Source organism: Mastacembelus armatus, chromosome 19, assembly GCF_900324485.2.
Source record: "Mastacembelus armatus chromosome 19, fMasArm1.2, whole genome shotgun sequence".
Classification (NCBI taxonomy): Eukaryota; Metazoa; Chordata; class Actinopteri; order Synbranchiformes; family Mastacembelidae; genus Mastacembelus; species Mastacembelus armatus.
Window position 1 is genome coordinate 5,758,757 of NC_046651.1, and position 18,735 is coordinate 5,777,491.

General features: G+C 39.9%; 1 protein-coding gene across 5 annotated transcripts in view; it reads left to right on the plus strand.

The window, feature by feature from the left end:
- Positions 1-18,735, plus strand: part of slc39a11 (solute carrier family 39, member 11) — a 100,356-nt gene that overhangs the window by 72,077 nt on the left and 9,544 nt on the right. For all 5 annotated transcript variants that reach the window (XM_026315282.1, XM_026315285.1, XM_026315286.1 and 2 more), the window contains one exon: positions 11,606-11,773. In XM_026315282.1, coding sequence (XP_026171067.1) covers positions 11,606-11,773 — 168 coding nt within the window. The remainder of the gene's footprint in view (positions 1-11,605; positions 11,774-18,735) is intronic.

Below are 18,735 nucleotides of genomic sequence, written 5' to 3' on the forward strand. Positions count from 1 at the left end.
CCTTCAGAGACAGCATGGGCCAAGCTTTGTCCAGCTGCTGTTCCTTTCAGTGGGTAACTGCTGGAGGACTTTGTATTCACACATTTGGGGATATTTATGCCAGGGTGAAATAATTTGTTGGCACTGGTCATACTGATCATGTTGTTGGACAGTTAATCTGTACAGCTGCAACTAAAGTACTGCAATTTCAGATTGATAGACTTTGCTGATCTTTGTACTATTAGTTGCTTGCACTGGTGACCACTGTGTCCTGCTCTTGCACTCACTGTAAAACCTTGTAAAAACATCAACATCTGTCAATGATTACACTTCTTCAGCCTCACTCTGTGTGCCCTTTTCTCCACTGCCTTCTTTCCTCCTTATTCAGTATCCCTGATCTCTTTGCTGTCCCATCACTGACCTACACTGCTTCTCAATTCCCTGTCTGATGTTATTTCTTTATATAGAATTACAGATTTAGAACAGCGAATGAACAATGTGAGAAATGACCTTAAACATGACACCTCTTCCCTGAAGCTTCCTCCAAATATTTTGATTGTACTGGGCAGCTCCCAGGGAGCAGATAGTGGGCGGTTGCGGTTACTGACTAAAAGTAACGTCACGACTGCACCTGAAAGATACAAACTGTTCTTTGTCAGTTTTGCCAGGTTGAATAAGGTTAAACACTGCATGCCTTAGGTCTGCAGCATGAAAACAGAACTATTACTAACTGCATTCAGAATTTTGTGCACTTATGATCAGGATTATTGTCATCTGTCACGAAACGAGGGTGTGGTGTGAAGGAGGAGAGGTGCAGGACCCAAATGCAGGACCAAGGAACTTTATTAGTCCTGGAATCTCCAGGACAAACTCACACACGAAACAGGTACCGGATGAGACGGCAGAAAACAAGGAGAGACCGGGTGAAACGGTCAATACAGAAACACACTTATTCATTAATGATCCGGCGGGGAACAAAGGAGCGAGGGAGGTATAAATAGGCGAAACCCAAAAGGTAATCAAACACAGGTGAACATAACGGGGACAGGTGAAACTCATGAACACAATTACACATAAAGCTGCCAGAGACTAGAACGGGGAGAAAACAGGAAGTCAAAACAAAATACGAGTCCTCTGGCAGGAAGTCCCCAGAGGGACTCATGACATCATCAATGATTTACACACTTAAATATTTGCATTTTAGAGCTTGTGATCACATGTCTTAATTTTAAAATGAGACTACTGTAATTTGGCATCACATAACATTTATATACATCGTATGTACAAAAAGAAACAAACTTTCTCTCAAGGTTCTAGTACCTAACAATTTGTAAGTGGACCCTGACTCTGTCTGGGTCTGCAGGCAAAGGATTAGTGCATTCATTTTCCTCTAAATGAGAAGTTGAAGTTATAAGTAATAAAATACACCCTTGCTGAATGTAATACTCCATAGCAGCTTTTCATCTACAGCCTCATTTTGTCTCATATAACTAGTATCTTATAGCTGAGGCTGCTTTTAGATTGGCCAGCCCTATTTGAAAAAACACAGACCCTCTTCATTTGAATGCATTTAGTCCAGTGGACCCTCTGTGGTTGCAGTGCTAATGGACAGGGCTCAAGCAAAAGCAGTGACAACCTTTCAGAGCTGTAAAATGCTCTTTATGAAAAGCATTTTTGTCTATTTTGGGGCCTAAGGAGTAAAAATAAAAAAACAGGTAGACATATGTTCTACTTATAAAAAAAGTGAAATAGCTCTTAAAACATAACATCATAATAATTCATAACCATTAGGACTGGCACTGTTAAAGAGAATAATAAGGGTAAAAGGAGTGAGATTGCTTTAAAAGCTTGACCCAGCACCTTTTCTACATCACTTCATTAATCAGTTGCCAGGGTCACGTGAACCATTTTGTTTTTTTTTTGTTTTTTTTGATTCAATGTTCCAGTGTTTTGTGTGGTGCTGATGTTCCCGCCATTGTCAAGGTAACTGCACCCTAACTGCAGCCATTGTAAACTGTGTGTAAATAGTAAGAAAATCTCTCACTGTCACTGTTGTTGTTTAATAGCAGAGTGACTTTGCCACGGCTGCTGATTCGGCTGTTGATAATAAGCACTCAGGGTGATGAAGGATGACGTGGGAATTGAGGCTGTGTGAGGGATGTGTGTAAGGTCTGGTGTGTTAAACTGGCATGTGTTGGTGTGGGAGAGCACATACACACATATGATGCAAAGCAGGATGGCAGAGGGTATGACGATGAGCATGAACACCCTGTAACCAACATTTGGAGATTAGTTTTTCTCCTAATGAGTAAAACATACAAAAATACATAAAACATTGTAAATGGCTGCTGAATTGAGGCATCTATCAGCACATTTTAACAAAGGAAACTCTTTCAAGTTCCAAAAGCACTTACATTACTGTGGCCCACTCTAGCCCCACTCTTTAGCAGCATATCAACAATAACAGCTTCTAATTATCTTTCAAGGCTTTGTAGAATAGTTTGGGGTCTGGCTGTATGAGATTTGCCCCCATTCAGCCACAAGAGCATTAGTCAGGTCAGTCACTGATGTTGGGTAAAAAGACTTGCCTGTCGTCAGTGTTCACAAAGGTGCTGGATGGGGCTGAGGTCATGGCTCTGTACAGGCTATTTAGGATCTTCCACAACAAAACCATTTCTTTATGGACCTCCAAAGTCATGTGCTTATGCATATACTAAACTACACTAAACATCACCAGACTTTAGATTCATATTTAGCATGAAGACAAGAGAATGGTATCTGGTGAAGAAAGTTAATGCATTTTTCCAAAAATCTCAAGCTCTCACTTTAAACCGCTGTCAAGATCTGTAACTGGCATTGAAACAGTCAAACTGTACCTTTCATGAGATGAGATGAAACAGTTCAATAATGGTTACTGTGTGTTACTTTGCGTTGGTATTACTCCCATAACTGTTGTTGACAAAAGCAGAGCGGCTGAGAGGGAGGACAGAACTGTTTAAGTGAAGCGTGACACAGAAGATGATGAGGAGGAGGAGGAGGGAGATTACTGATGAGCACTGGAGTGAAAAAGTGATTTAGGGTCACCAGGCCAGTGCCAAGTAGAGGGATGAAGGAGGTTTACTTGGAAGCTCTCGAGGTAGAAATCTTAATCAGCATGGACAGACAGAGGGGATAGAGGAGAGGGGGGGACGCAGATCTGAGTCTGATTGCTGGACTTTAGGTTAGAGATGAGAGAAGGAGGTAAAGAGACTGAGTCAGAGTGTGTGGGTGTTAGAGAAGGAGTCGTGGGTGGGAGGAGCGCTTTTGGAGCTATGTGTTGGTTACAAAATACTATAAATTACTTATGAAAACAATGACTGAATCCTTTTTAAATGTTACCAGCTTGGAGGAAAGTTCAAAGTAACTTGTAAATTATAAAATGTTTTGTGGTGAGATTAAGTTTGAAGATCTGTGTATGTATATCCAAGGTCAGTGGGAATATTTGGAGATTTCCACTGCAGAACGCTAATGATCTCAACGAAGTGTTTCCACCTGTCAATCAAAGTACCAGGTGATTTCTGCTACTGTAGATGTTACAGGAAGACTGGAAAATATGCCTTAATGAGATGTGCTCTGTGTGTGTGTGTGTGTCTGCACAGCATTGTGTGTATCTCCAATCTCCACTGTAGGCATGGAAAGCAGTCCAAGTTAGTCAGCTTCTCAAAGCTGCCTTCAAAAACAAATGTATCTGTGCCCCTCATCTTGCATTTTAAATTCATGAAAAAGACTTTGTGTGTCAGATAAGTCTCATCCTGTTCTTTAATTATCGCTATGACACAGCAACTACATACATAGCTACATACTGTTACAAATGCCAGAAATACAGTAATGTAAAGGCATTATAGATCCCTATACTTCATGCATGGGAGGACAATTGGATAACAAAATTTGCTTTAAGAACAAATGTTCTAGCAAAAGGATATAGGAATTTGTGAGGTTCAAATGATATGATTATAAATGACAATGTAGAATTATTTGTCCTGTGATCTGTGTTCTTCAGTGTGTTATTTAAAACTGGTGCAATCTAGACTGTGAGTGTGAGTGGTTAGTTAGGACAGGGATGTTTATCCCAGGCGTGCTTGAGTGGACACTTGATTGCAAAAGGGCTTGAGGGATCAAAGGCAGCACCAACATTCTGGGTAAGAGGCCATGCAGGCAATGAAAGGGGTGCCTTATCTTGAGCCTTGGTGGCTTTAGTCCTTTTTGTTCTGGAGCATCACCAGTTAAATTTCCAAATAAAAACTATTTACCCTCACCTTATCTTTAGCGCTAGTGCTGTACTTTTCATATTCTGGATGCTAGCTTGTCTCACCTAAAGGATGATTAAGACTTATGTTAGCTTTCTGACATGTTACCTTGATGATGGATGTATAGGCAGGCCTGTACAGATTAGGATTTTAGACTTTAGCCATGCACTGGTCATACCCAACTAACTGACTTCAGAGTCAGGCTGAATTTCTGCTGATTGGTTAATAGTGAACGTCTGCATGTTTCAGCTACCTGTACCTCCACACTGTATCTTTTCCTGTTACTTGCCATTCACAGTAGAATTGCACAAACTACAGCTGCTTTTCTCTCTTTTCTGTGGATGTAATTGAGGAGGCAGCTATCTTATTTGATTCAGCTTTAACTGAAGTCTCACTGGACAAAACCAGCTGGGGCTTTGATGTTTATGCTTGGTGTGTGTGCAATCTTAAACGGCACAATTTACATTGTCTATACAAGTGAAGTTTAATCACAGAAGGAATGCACAGATGCAAACCAAGAATGAAAACAGAAAACATGATTAATCTCTACAGAGGAATGTTGCGACCTTTAGACCCACACCCAAGTGGCACCCTGCCAGAAAACACTTTTCAAAACAGCAGCCTCAGAATAGCAAACAGACCAAAGTAACAATCATTAAAGAACATTTAGATGAAGCTGAACATAAGTCATCAAACAATAGTAAAAAGCCGGTGAGTCACCAGTAGAAGGTCAGATGTATAGTAAAGAACAAATGTGTGCTGTATACCACACTTACAATTCTATTCAAATAGACTGACCTTCAGTACTAAATGATGATTGGTCTGCATGCTACATTATACACAACTCTACTTTTGTTTGCACTTCTAAAAGGTACTGGTGTGAGTAGCGACTGGCCTTATCTTTTACTGTTTAATCCTCATCTCTGCCAACATCACACTCACTGTACACAATAAGTATGTGTTTAAGTTAAGGCAAAGAGATGGGTCGTCCTCCACCAAATGGTGCACCCCTCTTCTGCTGTTTGACCCAAAACCAATCTTTCTTGGCCAAATTCTCCTCAAACCTAGTGACCAGTCACTGAACTTTCAAGATGCTCGGGCAAACTGCCACTCCTCTTCACTAACGTGAAACATACTATTCTTCCACTGTGAAATCATCAAGTCCATAAACAACACAAATTTAAAGATATCTCTTTAGGATAATAATGAAATGGTATGATTGAAGAAGGAAATGAAAGCTAAGGTTCTGAAAGGGAGCTTACATGGACTGGATTTATACAGCTCTTTCTTACACTCATGTGTCTTCAAAGTGCTTTGCCCATTCACCCATAAAATCACTCACACACTTATACTGGCCACTGAGAGCAACTGGACGTTCATTGTCTTACTTTGACATATAAACTAGAGAAGCCAGGAATAGAAACTGAGCATTTGGTTCATGAACAACCTGCTCTATCTCCCCAGCAACAGCTGCCTCACATGCTCATGCAGGATCCCAGTAATGGAGGTAGTTTGTTGACCAGGATATTTAGCAGTGGCAAACATTTCAGTAGAACTCATCCATTTTTATTTTTGGTGAATGCAGTCACTGTGCATGCTCTTGTGAACGAGTGTCTTCTTTCCAATACATGTGTGCTTACATTTGTGGCAGCAGAATTCTTCACACTTTCAGGTGAAACATATACTTCTCAGTTTAACCACCTTATGTGTTCATCCATCTGCCCCTCTCTTTTTTATTTTGCTCATCCTGCTAAAAGGGTGTGAGCAGCTGAATTCTTCCTCACTCTGCAACAGATAAGAGGTTCAGTATTGTACTGATGGGCCACCTGTCTATCACAGTTGCCTTTGCTGCTGGAGTTGGTGGTTACATTTTATAGAATGTGTCTTGAAGGACAGAATGTGACAAATCATGGTATTGTATGTGTTGTCTTGTGTTTTTGAAAGAACTTGGATCACCTAGATTAAACTCAGGGTATAAAAGTCTTTGGCAAAAAAAAATACTGCTTCATTCTTCAACTCCCTATCAAGGCCTCTTTCATTCAGCCTCTATGAATGGAAATAGCAGTGAGCTAATAAAAACACCTATTGGTCAATGCACCTCTCTTTGAAGCCCAATCTTAGAAACACACAAGTACAAAAACACACTCAGCACATTAATGAAAGGTACCTGTGAAGAAGCCAGAAACTGTCACTTTTCACAAATGTTTCTAGCTAATTCGCTCAACTGATAACCTCATTTGTATTTTATCTAAACAAAAACACATCTTGGCTGAAACAGTGCCGTGCCTGTGTGTCGCTGCCTGTATACTCAGCCGGACACACCACTCTATCATTTTAGAAGCTTGGAAATTAAAGTGAATTAGAGTGAATGAGGTCATGCCACACAACAGTGTGGCATGTCTTCTACATGAATGATCTAGGTGATGTCAGTTTTTCTTAGTGTTGCTGAGGATGTGCTGTCTTTATTTATTTGACAAAGGGTTCCATGCTCAGTGTGAGCACCCACATTGTGTCAATCAGTTGATCTGTACAATGTGAACATATAATCAGCAGGTTCTTGGTGTGCAGGAAAGGCTAATTAAAACATGTACACATTGTACAAGATTAATAAAGTTGCACAGTGACTGCCAAGCTTTAGGTGTCATTAGTCTGATATCAAAACATTCTCAGGCATGACTTACGCTATGCTGTGTATGCTGCTATTACCACAATTATTCAAAATGCTGCAGCTCTTTATAGGTGAATGTCATTATTTATAATGAATATTTATAATCAAATATCAGTGAGGAAGGCCACACATGCCACTAACGTAACATAAAGTCTGCTTAATTTATCCTACTGAAAAACTAAGCAGACTAAGAAGTTTAAAATATTGTCAGGTATTTCCTCAAGCAATGTGATTGAGAAGAGGTGTAAATATCTGTAGGCTGGAATACTGAATCCAATTTGCTAACTCTGCATGCTGATGTGCATACCCACTTGTGTCACATTTTAGCTACACATTTAATCACTGAAGCTGTTGTCTGATTTTTTGCCCATTGCCACCTCTGATTTCTGGATAATACAGTGTGTAGAATGGGGATGCTGGGAGGCGAAAAACAATTTTGTACCACAGTAACTGTAGGGGTAAGTGCAGTGGTTATTACCGGTGCAGAAATATACATGAGGCAATGACTCATTGGTAAGGCTGTGTCAGAGAGGTTGTGGTTGAATTCTATAGCAAACTTTATTTAATTTTATCATTGAACCAATATATCCAATATGATAATATCAAAAAAATATGTGCATTACCTCCACTTAAATGAATCTTCCAGTGAGAGTCACAACAAAATGTGCTTTACGAAGGAAGGAAGTGTTTATTGTGTTGGAATGCATTCTCTAAGTGTGTATGTGTGCCATGTCCCTGTATATTACAGTTCATTCCATCATGAAAATTTTATTTTAAATGGTTCCATTCAATTAGTGTCATTCAGTTCCGTGTGAGGTCTGTGTGACCAAAGTGTGCAGTTGTATCTGTGGTATTTGGTTTATGTGTGAGTGGGAAACAGGGATTGTACCTGTAGCAATGGTCGATATCGTGTATATACACAGAGCTCGTTGTTATGGTTAAATTGTTTGGAAGTTCAGTTGCAGAGAAAAGGTCTCCAGGTTTTTGGCCTTTGAAAACGTACACTGAGTGAGGGTGTAGCCAGAGCACCCTGAGCAATAGTCTGGATCATCTGACCTTTGCAGGCTGGATAATTCCAATTTACAGCAATCTAGAGAGAGTGAGATGGAGGTAAATGCTGATTAGAATGGACAGTTTGCAGGGAATTGAGGGATAAAGATTATTGAATCTGCAGAGTGCCAATATGTTGCTTAATCAGTGTGTAATCATAACCAATTAGTAAATTGATACTTTTTTAAATTAAATTTGCTGGGTAAGCTTGAAAGTGGTCTGGGCCTAAGGAAATTAAATTAAACACCATACACAATGCATCCAATAATTCTAACCTATCGTATATTGCAAAATATTAACTACCATTAGCATGATTACTCCTCTCAGGCTGAATTTACCCATCATTCACGTTTGTTGTGTTTTTTCTGCAGTACAGTATTTCACTTTTCATGTGAAGATACACTTAGCGTACATTTTAATGTTAGCTGTGATGCTGTCTGTGCAACCTCCATGAGAAGGTTGCTGCTAATTGGTCTTCATTCTCATAACAGACATTTAAAATATTAATTGGCATACTGAGGACATTTTTAAATTTTAGAAAAAAGTTGTAGTGCTCTGTTCCTCTGGTTGGAAATACAATCCTGATGACAGATATCTTAATTAGCCAGTCTGTTTGCCTTTTATGCTCCTCTTCAATTTGGATAACATGTGGATTGTTTACTGAGTGCAGTGCTTCACAGGTTTTTATAACAGGTTTGTCTAACAGAAACTCAAGAGATTGAAGGACAAGTGCTTATTTGCATAATGCTGAAGTGATGATGTGAGGGTTTTGTTTGTTGTCTTATGATATTTGAGGTTGAAGTAACCACTGTTAAGCAATTTCAAACATCAGACTTGATCAGCCTAATGTAACCACAAGGGGCACACTCCAGTGTCTTCATGTGCTGGTCCCAGGTCCGGGTAAATGCAGACGGTTGTGTCAGGAAGGGCATCAGACATAAAATCTAAACCAAATCAAACATTCGAATCTCAAATATGGCTTCCATACAGAATCGGTTCGTGGCCAGGGTTGACAATGACCACCACTGGTGCTGTTGACTTACAGGGTGCCAGTGGAAATTGGACTACTGTTGGTCGAAGAAGGAGAGGAGGAAGGCGAGTTTGTAGGCAAAGAGAGAAGAGGAAGGGCAGGAGTGTAGGACTTAGTGTAGGGACTTTGAATGTAGGGACTTTGTCAGGGAAAACTAGAGAGTTGGCTGATATGATCGAGAGAAGAAAGGTGGATATCTTGTGTGTTCAGGAGACCAGGTGGAAAGGTAGCAAGGCCTATAGATTTGGAACAGGGTTCAAGCTGTTTAATCATGGTGTGGATGGAAAGAGGAATGGAGTAGGAGTTATCCTGAAGGAGGATTTTGCTAGGAATGTTCAGGAGGTGAAGAGAGTGTCAGATAGGGTGATGAGTCTGAAGCTGAAAGTTGAAGGTGTGATGTTGAATGTTGTCAGTGGTTATGCTCCACAGGTAGGATGTGATTTAGAAGAATAGGAGAAATTCTGGAGGGAGATGGATGAGGTGATTCAGGGTATATCTAGTAGTGAGAGAGTGGCGATTGGGGCAGAGTTCAACGGACATGTTGGTGAGGGAAACAGAGGTGACGAGGAAGTGATGGGTAAGTTTGGTATGCAGGACAGGAATGCAGAAAGGGTTAGCTAAGAAGAAGTGGGGCACTGAGAGGACAGAAGAAAACAGACAGGAGTACAGGGAGATGCAGCGTAAAGTGAAGGCAGAGGTGGCAAAGACCAAACAAAGGGCGTATGAGGATTTGTATGATAGGTTGGATACTAAAGAGGGAGAGGTGGATTTGTACATGTTGGCAAGGCAGAGAGACAGAGATAGGAAGGATGTGCAGCAGGTTAGGGTGATCAAGGGCAGGAATGGAAATGTGTTGACAGGTGCCACAAGTGTGATGGAAAGATGGAAGGAATACTTTGAAGTGTTGATGAATGAGGAAAACGTTGGAGAACACAGGGTAGAAGAGGTGACTGTTGTGGAGCAGGAAGTAGCAAAGATCAGTAAGGATGAAGTGAGGAAGGCATTGAAGAGGATGAAGAGTGGAAAGGCAGTTGGTCCTCCTCACTTCCATACCTCCTCATACCTGTGGAGGTATGGAAGTGTTTAGGAGAGGTGGCAGTTTTTGACTGGGCTACTTAACAAGATCTTGGAGAGAGAGAGGGTGCCTGAGGAATGGAGGAGAAGTGTACTGGTGCCCATTTTTAAGAACAAGGGAGATGTGCAGAGTTGTGGAAACTACAGAGGAATAAAGCTGATGAGTTTGGGAAAGAGTAGTGGAGGCTAGGCTGAGGTCAGAAGTGAGCATTTGTGAGCAGCAGTATGGTTTCATGCCAAGAAAGTTAACCACAGATGCAATATTTGCTTTGAGAATGCTGATGGTGAGAATGCTGAAGGTTAACCACAGTAAAACAGAGTACGTGTGTAAATGAGAGGGACTCAAGTAGAACGGTGAGGTTACAGGGAGTAGAGGTGAAGAAGGTGGAGGATTTTAAGTATCTAGGGTCAACAGTCCAGAGCAACGGAGAGTGTGGAAAAGAAGTGAAGAGACGTGTGCAAGCAGGTTGGAACGGGTGGAGGAAAGTGTCAGGTGTGATGTGTGACAAAAGAGTGTCAGCAAGAATGAAAGGAAAGGCGGACAAGACAGTGGTGAGACCAGCAATGTTGTCTAGTTTAGAGACAGTGGCACTGAGAAAAAGACAGGAGGCAGAGCTGGAGGTAGCAGAGCTGGAGGTAGCAGAGCTAAAGATGTTGAGGTTCTCTCTGGGAGTGACGAGGATGGATAGGATCAGGAATTAGTACATCGGAGGGACAGCGCATATTAGATGTTTTGGAGAAAAAGCCAGGGAAGCCAGATTGAGATGGTTTGGACATGATCAGTGGAGGGACTGTGAATACGTTTGTTAAAGGATGCTGAGGTTAGAGCTGCCAGGAAGGAGGCCTAGGAGAAGACCAAAGAGGAGGTTCTTGGATGTAGTGAAGGAGGACATGAGAATAGTTGGTGTGGGTGAGGAAGATACAGAGGATAGGATGGAATAGAGGCAGATGATTCGCTATGGCGACCCCTGAAGGAAGCAGCCGAAAGGAAAAGAAGAAAGAGACTTGATCAGCCTGATTGTTGCTTTAAGATCAGCCTTAAACTGCCTGGTGCACCATTTGACCACTTATATAGACCAAAAACATGCTGCCATAGCCTTCTGGGGCCTGCATCACACATCTCTTGTCGTTGCAGTGTTGACATGGAAAATCTTACAAATGTGGATAATGGTGCACACTTCAGCATGGTCCCTCCTCAAAGGAATTCACAGTTTTGCACTCAGGTTTTCACAGGAAATGTAATTCTAGTGGTAGTTTAAAAAAAAAAGTTTAAAGTCTGTATGCATCAAAGCATGATTTTTTTTTTGTGAAGTTACAAAAACATTGTTTCATAAAATCACAAAAACAATTCTTTTTCAAGAAGTTATAGAAGTTGCATTTCTCAACTACAGTGTCAGAAACCTGCATTATTACCAATAATTAAGAATATTCTTTCTAAGAATATTTGTGGTTTGGAGTGGGATTATAAAGCATATTGGCATAATTTTGTTTTCAGCATTATTCTCCTCTGTCATGCAGATAAGCTAGAAAATGGGGATGTCTACCAGAGAAGGAGAGGACCTCATTCAGATAGACCGGATGGGCAGGAAACAGGAAATAAACAAGAGGAAGCAGTTGGACAGACGAGAACTAGCTGGCGAAGAATTCTTCTCCTCATCCTTGCCATCACCATCCACAACATCCCAGGTCAGAACAAGCCATGGGGTAGTGTCTAAAGTATCAGACAAAGACATCTGTCACCAGACAAGTTAAATTAAATTCTCAGAATTTACTCCCCACTTTATCACTGCTATTCCGAGTGAACATCACCTTACAAAATCCAATGTAATTGCTAATTGAGTTCAACTTGACCGTTAGGGGTGGCATTTGACATGCTAATCACGTTGAGAATATTGCTAATAAACAGCTTAATGTATGACCCAAGCCTTCCACAATTGATTGTTTTGGGTGCTTCTTGCTGACTCTAAGTGGCAGCAAAATTCTTTCAGTGGAAGGAAGAAATGACCTTGCTCCAAGCATCTTTCATTATTTGTTAAAGCTGCAGGAAACTTCACCTACAATGTATGGAATCAAATAAACAGCAATTTCGTTTGACAGCCATGCTCAGCTGTCTGACCACCAGCACTATACAGTGTAAAACTCAAATCAACCCTTTTGAATGAAGCACTTGTCTAAGGAACTAAAGTAACATGGAATAAAACTGAATTTGTGTGTGTGAGAAAGTGTGTGAGTGCAGGGTGAGTACAGGGTCATTGGATAGTCCCCTTTTCAGTAACTTTTGTTTTGTTGAGCTGGGTTAAGAGACACCCACTCATAGTGCAGTATCATTATGCTTTAAACAGTGGTGTGTGGTTTGTGGCTTGCTGGGATGAAGTAGCAGAAGGTTTGTTTGATGGATTACTATGACAGGGTCTTTGGCTTACATGATGGCTTAGGCAGCATGCTGATTAGCTAAGCACATAGCCAGCATGCTAATTAGAATGGTTCTGAGGATGTTTTGTTATTTATGACTTATGACTACTTGGCTTTTGATTGGTTGCCGGGCATGCCAATAGTGGAACCAACATGCTGTGTAGCTTGATTTAGAGATAGCTGGTTGTAGTCCATTAGCATGCTGGAGGTTAGTGATATTGTTGTTTTATTAAGGGTGTGGGAGCTGGTAAAGTTGGGGTTGGTTCTTCGACACTGGATTACATTGTTGACTAACAATGTAATCAACCTAACAAGCTAAACTAAGAAGGTGAACATGCTTAACATTATGTCTGCTGTACATCAGCTTCTTTGTATTGCCTTTGTATGTTAACATGCTGACATTAGGATTTAGCCTAAACCTCTGCTGTTTCACAATTACAGCCGTATACTAGTAGTTTTTCTCAGAATTGTTATTATTTAATAATGTCCCAATATATTTGTATATCAGGTATAGTAACAAATCGTTTCAGATTTTTTTTTTCATCTTCCAAAGTGAAGTATGTCAGAAAAGATTTGAAATCAGTGGCCTTTTTTTTTTTTTTTTTACACAAATTCAGACATCAGTATGATTGGGATGTATCTTAATAAAGTAAATCAAAATCACTTACATATTGCAAATGTGATCAAAGTGGCCATGGATCCATGCAAACTTTGTTCTGCAGCACTGAAGGTAGCGGAGCAATCCCATAACCACAACAGACCTGAGGAAGTCACCATTCTATCAATTCTCAAACGCTAATTAGACTAAAAATAGACTCACTAAACTAATAATCTGTCACTCATACATCAAAGCTGATGTCCAGAGAAGAGTTGCATTGAAGTTTTTTAATTTAGCCTCCATGATGAAACAATACCTCCCAATTAAACATTTGAGCAGGAAATTAAGATACACATTTCATACTAAAAACATCAGGGAATCAATTAATAGTTATTGTTTCTTGGAGAACATCTATTTTTTGGGAGTTGGCCACAAAAGCACCAACACCAATTTAAATAGAAATTTACAGCTTTGAGTGTCATGGAGTTTATAGGGGAATTTTTCATGATGTTGAAGAGCTTGGGCTGGATTGATAACTGTATAGCTTTGTTTCATCTCTCTATAGAACATATAATACATAATATATAATAGGTTATACCTGTGGCAGTATTTTGCATTTGCTTTGCTTTTTCACTATTGATTTTCAGTGGGCAAAACTATTTAACAAGACAGACTGGCTTGATACTTTGTGACCCTAAAAACACAGAGTGCCAGTGTTGCATACAAAGTGCTAAATCCTAAACCACTCCTTACTACCTGCTTTGGAGACATGGGCATATGTTTACCACGGAATCCATTGTCTTTGTGTCACTTTGCATTAAATCAGAAACATCTGGGAGCTGAATGAGTGAGCGTGCTACACATCTGAACAGGACAATACATTATGTGAAACAGTGGATGAACTGAGGTCAGCCATTACGCAAGTCAATACCTGCATAAATACTACGTGGGCGAGTTTTAAAATGAGTGAATGTGTAGTCTGTCTTTTATTATGGCATTGGGTTTGGATTTGATTTAGAGATAATTGTGATTTACAGGTGCAGGCCCAGTGCAGGTTTGCAAAATCAAACATGCAGGAATCGGATGTAGCCAGCCACAAGTTTCAGTGGTCATTACATAGAAATGCATCATGTATTTGTCCCTTTTTTTGCAATATTGTCTAGTACAACAGCACTGTGACAAACATAATAATTTCACTACCACTTCCAGAAATTTCAATGTGTGGTACTAATGGAAAGAATAAACACAGCTTCTTTTCTGTATTTAAGTTATATAATAATACTACTGCAGCTTAACATATTTTAGATGATCGCATACTATACTTTACTGTAGTATAATACCACATATTAAGTATTAAGTGATATTTACATAGTTTTAGCATAGTTTATATAAAGAAGTTTTCATTTTTGTGTCCCATATAATATTTAGATGTTTTTAATGAAAATAATAAAATCAACCTTATGTTGATTTTATTATTGCTGCAGTCTTTCTGTGCAGACAATAAAAATAACATAAACTTTTGACTTCCTTGCATTTATGAGAATTTTTTTTTTTTCTCCACCACATTCATCTCATAGTTAGATTGTGTGTGGAAATGTGGAAATATAGAATGCATCATAAGCAGAGCACTGAGCTGCTGACAAAACTGTTTGCTCAAATCAAAGTGTAGCTCTCTTAACTAATGAGAACATGCAGTTTGCCTTGTTCCATGTCAGACTTGATTGATTTCTATCAGTAACAACAATATTTTTAGAGTGGAATGCAGAAAAAGGATAAAAAGCAAATTAAGCACATTTGTGCTATGTAGGAGGAGATTAAATTGTGGTAGCTGTGTTACCAGAGAGTACTCCACTAAATATTAAATTTAATGTGAAAGAACAGTTAATTAATACAGACACTGGAAACCACATACCCCTTAGTTCTCATAATTATAACATATGCATGCAAAATGGGCTTTTATACACAACAGAGGTGTATTTTTGCACATATAATCACACTTTTACATCAACCACACGCACACACCGTATTACACAGAACCATAGATTTGTAGGTGGAAATGTTGCATACCCACAGAGATCTCCTGTGAGACTGTTATTGAAACAGACCTCCCACAGCCTCAGCTCCCAACCAGCAAAATTAACTGAGCACACAATACAAGTCGTGATTCACAACTTCTGTGAATTATTTAAACTTAATAAACTATGTCATGAAAAATGTCATCATCATTATTGGCCAGCATAAAGAATATGCACATTCACTGTGTGCATTGCAACAAGGTCACTCAATGCAGGAACAGCCCTGGTGTCTGATCTCATGTAACATCAGTCTCCATGCTGGACAGATGCTTGGGAAAAGATGCAAAACTGCTTTACAGCTAGTACTGTGTAAGTAATTTTATGAGTACATCTGGCATAAAACCATTAGACACAAAGAGGTTGACCGTCAGATGGAACATGGCATGGAACAGATGTTAAAGCCTATTTTAAGTAGAGGCATTTTCCGCCTCTGGTGTCCATGTCACTCGATGTTGGCGTAAATGAAATATCAGGGAGTGGTTGAGTGATTTTAGCAACCACGGTACAACATGAACTAATTAGTTGTTTTGTGATTGATCAGGGAAGGGACACCAAATGCACATTTGACTTACAAAGACTGTGGACATTACAGGACCATCTTCAAAGTTTGTTTGGTTTCTGGGTCTCAGGAAAAGAAGATTTTTTACCTCTCAGTAGACTACCAGTGGAAGCAGCACACTGTTTCTTCAACCTCCATTAATGAAAGGTCCTGTGTGGATGCAGAATTTAGTGCAGTGGATGGAGTCACTGTCATCACTGTCACCTCTGCTGTCTGTGGGTCACTGTGCCCTGGACCCCACACACAATCCTGTGCTGACTGTTGGAGTCATGGGTTGTGAACCTGCACATTACACTGCGGCCCACTGCAGCATGTCTGAGTTATCATGTGGAGAGAGTCTGACTATGTGTCCTGGATTACCACACTGTAACCAAGTAGAGTGATTTTTCTGATGTCAGAATACACATCTGTCCTAAAAGTTTTACTCAGACTCACTGCGGTGACTCAAGGAGGCAAAACGTCCACACCGTTAACATTGGCAACCAGACATTTTTCAGACATTTCCCTGCCAAATTTTCTACATCTGTGATTTGTAAAAGAACATCAAAGCATAGATTAAATTTGGATGACAGGTATCTATTTCCTTTTTTGTGATTAATTATTAATAGGATTTTTGTCAAAGCATGCACACAGAGTCAACAGAAATCTCCTAGTCCACATGTACAATAGATCACAGTACTTTACATATTCTCCATGTTGGTCATTAGCAGGTTGTAGATTCTCGTTGTAGATTCAGACACCTGCAGTGAAGAAGCCAAAACTACTTCCATGTTGCTTCTCAGATGCTTCAGTGTCATGATCGGATTAGCTGAGTGTACCTGATCCATCAATTGGTCAAAGTGATTTTTATTTAGAACTTTTAATTTTTAATTTTAAGCTCAACCCCAAGTCAAAGATCTTTTCTTGCTTGTTTCATTAGCTGATCTAGATAGATTGTTTTTATAATAATGGTATCTAGCCTGTGGTGTTCTGGTGTTATGTGTAATTTAACCGCCTTGAATTACAGTAAGGAAGACCACTTTGGCTTCATTAACGTGCTTCTTCATCACTTGCGTTCTCTTAGCAGCTCATTTTAGCATAACCCAATATTATGATTCTTCCTAATGAAATAAGTCTGTTTTTACAGAAAATTCATGGTTTGCATTCAACACTCACTGCTGAAAGAAAAATCATCCACTCAGTTGGTGCTTTTGCCCAGGTGTGATAAGCTCACCTTTTCGACACCTCTCTCTCCCAGCGGGAGTAGAATCCCTCACCATGGTGGTGTTAGTGCATCGTTCCTCTTGAACAACTCAAACAGCAGCTGGGTAATAACATATATCGATTTTCAAAGAGACTATAAATGCTCTACAACACCACCGAGACAGAGCTGTGACAGGAGTTTGGTGATGGTTTATCAAACAGAGCAGGAGATTGATGTCAGTCCTTTCTCCCTACAATTAGGCCTGATCCCTGTTACTGTGATGGATTGAGCAAGGTCACTGACAGCTAGTGCTAAGTGCTGTGAAATATTATACTATAGTATTAATAATATTATAATATTACTAGAAAAGAGTTGATTATTCATAAACACAAGAACCAATGACATTGGAAAAAAGGCTTATAATAAAGTGCTGGAGATAAGTGACTCTTAACACCATTTTATTAAACTTGTGGTTAATAATGTCTAGTCTGAGTCTGTAAATACGAAGCACAAAATATAGCAAAACTGATGTTAGTGAATTTTGGTAACTAAGGAATTATAAGTTGTTTTTCTCTGTAATTTAAACCAGATTAGAGTTTTTGGACTTTGAACCATTGTTTGGATGAAAGGAGCAAATACCTGGTCCCATTACACTTACTGGTCTGCACTATAATAGCTCCCATGATAAATTAAACAGACATGTCATTCTCAATTTGCTGTATTTAGTTTAGTTTTAGTTCAGTTCAATTGAATTTGCTTTTATAACACCAAATTCAATACAATCATCTCAAGGTACTTTAGAAAAACCCAACAAATCCCTTATAAGCAAACACTTGGCGACAGTGGAGAGGAAAAACTCCCTTTAACGGAAGATAAAACCTCAGGCAGAACCAGGCTCAGTTTGGGCGGCCATCTGCCTCGACCGGTTGGGGTGAGTGGATAGAGGAGAGAGAAAAGAACAGCAACAATAAACAACAAATAGACACTGCAGGTTGGTGGGGCCAGTAACTGCACATCAGCAATATACAGCTCCAGGACCAGGGACACCTGCAGAAGGTACAGAGAGAGAGAGAGAGAGAGAGGGAGAAACTAAATAGGGAAAATTAATCCATCCATCCATTATCTATACCTGCTCATTCCTATTTAGGGTCACAGGGATCTGCTGGAGCCTATCCCAGCTCTCTTTGGGTGAAAGGCAGGAGTACACCCTGGACAGGTCACCAGTCCATCACAGGGCCACATAGAGACAAACAACCTCACACACTCACACTCACTCCTATGGGCAATTTAGAGTCACCAATCAACCTGACATACATGTTTTTGGACTGTGGGAGGAAACAGGAGTACCTGGAGAAAACCCACACAAGCACAGGGAGAACATGCAAACTCCACACAGAAACATTTTAACCTAACTTTTCTCAAATTATAGCTACTCTAGATGGCATAACCCTGGCCTCCAGCACTACTGTAAAAAACCTTGGAGTTATTTTTGACCAGGACATGTCCTTTAACTCACACATAAAACAAATCTCTAGAACTGCATTCTTTCACCTGCGCAACATTTCCAAAATTAGGAACATCCTGTCTCAAAATGATGCAGAAAAACTAGTCCATGCATTTGTTACCTCAAGGCTAGATTACTGTAACTCATTACTATCTGGATGTCCCAATATCTCCATAAAAAGCCTCCAATTAATCCAGAATGCTGCAGCCAGAGTCCTGACAGGAACTAGCAAGAGAGATCATATTTCTCCTATATTGGCTTCTCTTCATTGGCTCCCTGTAAAATATAGAATAGAATTTAAAATCCTTCTTCTCACA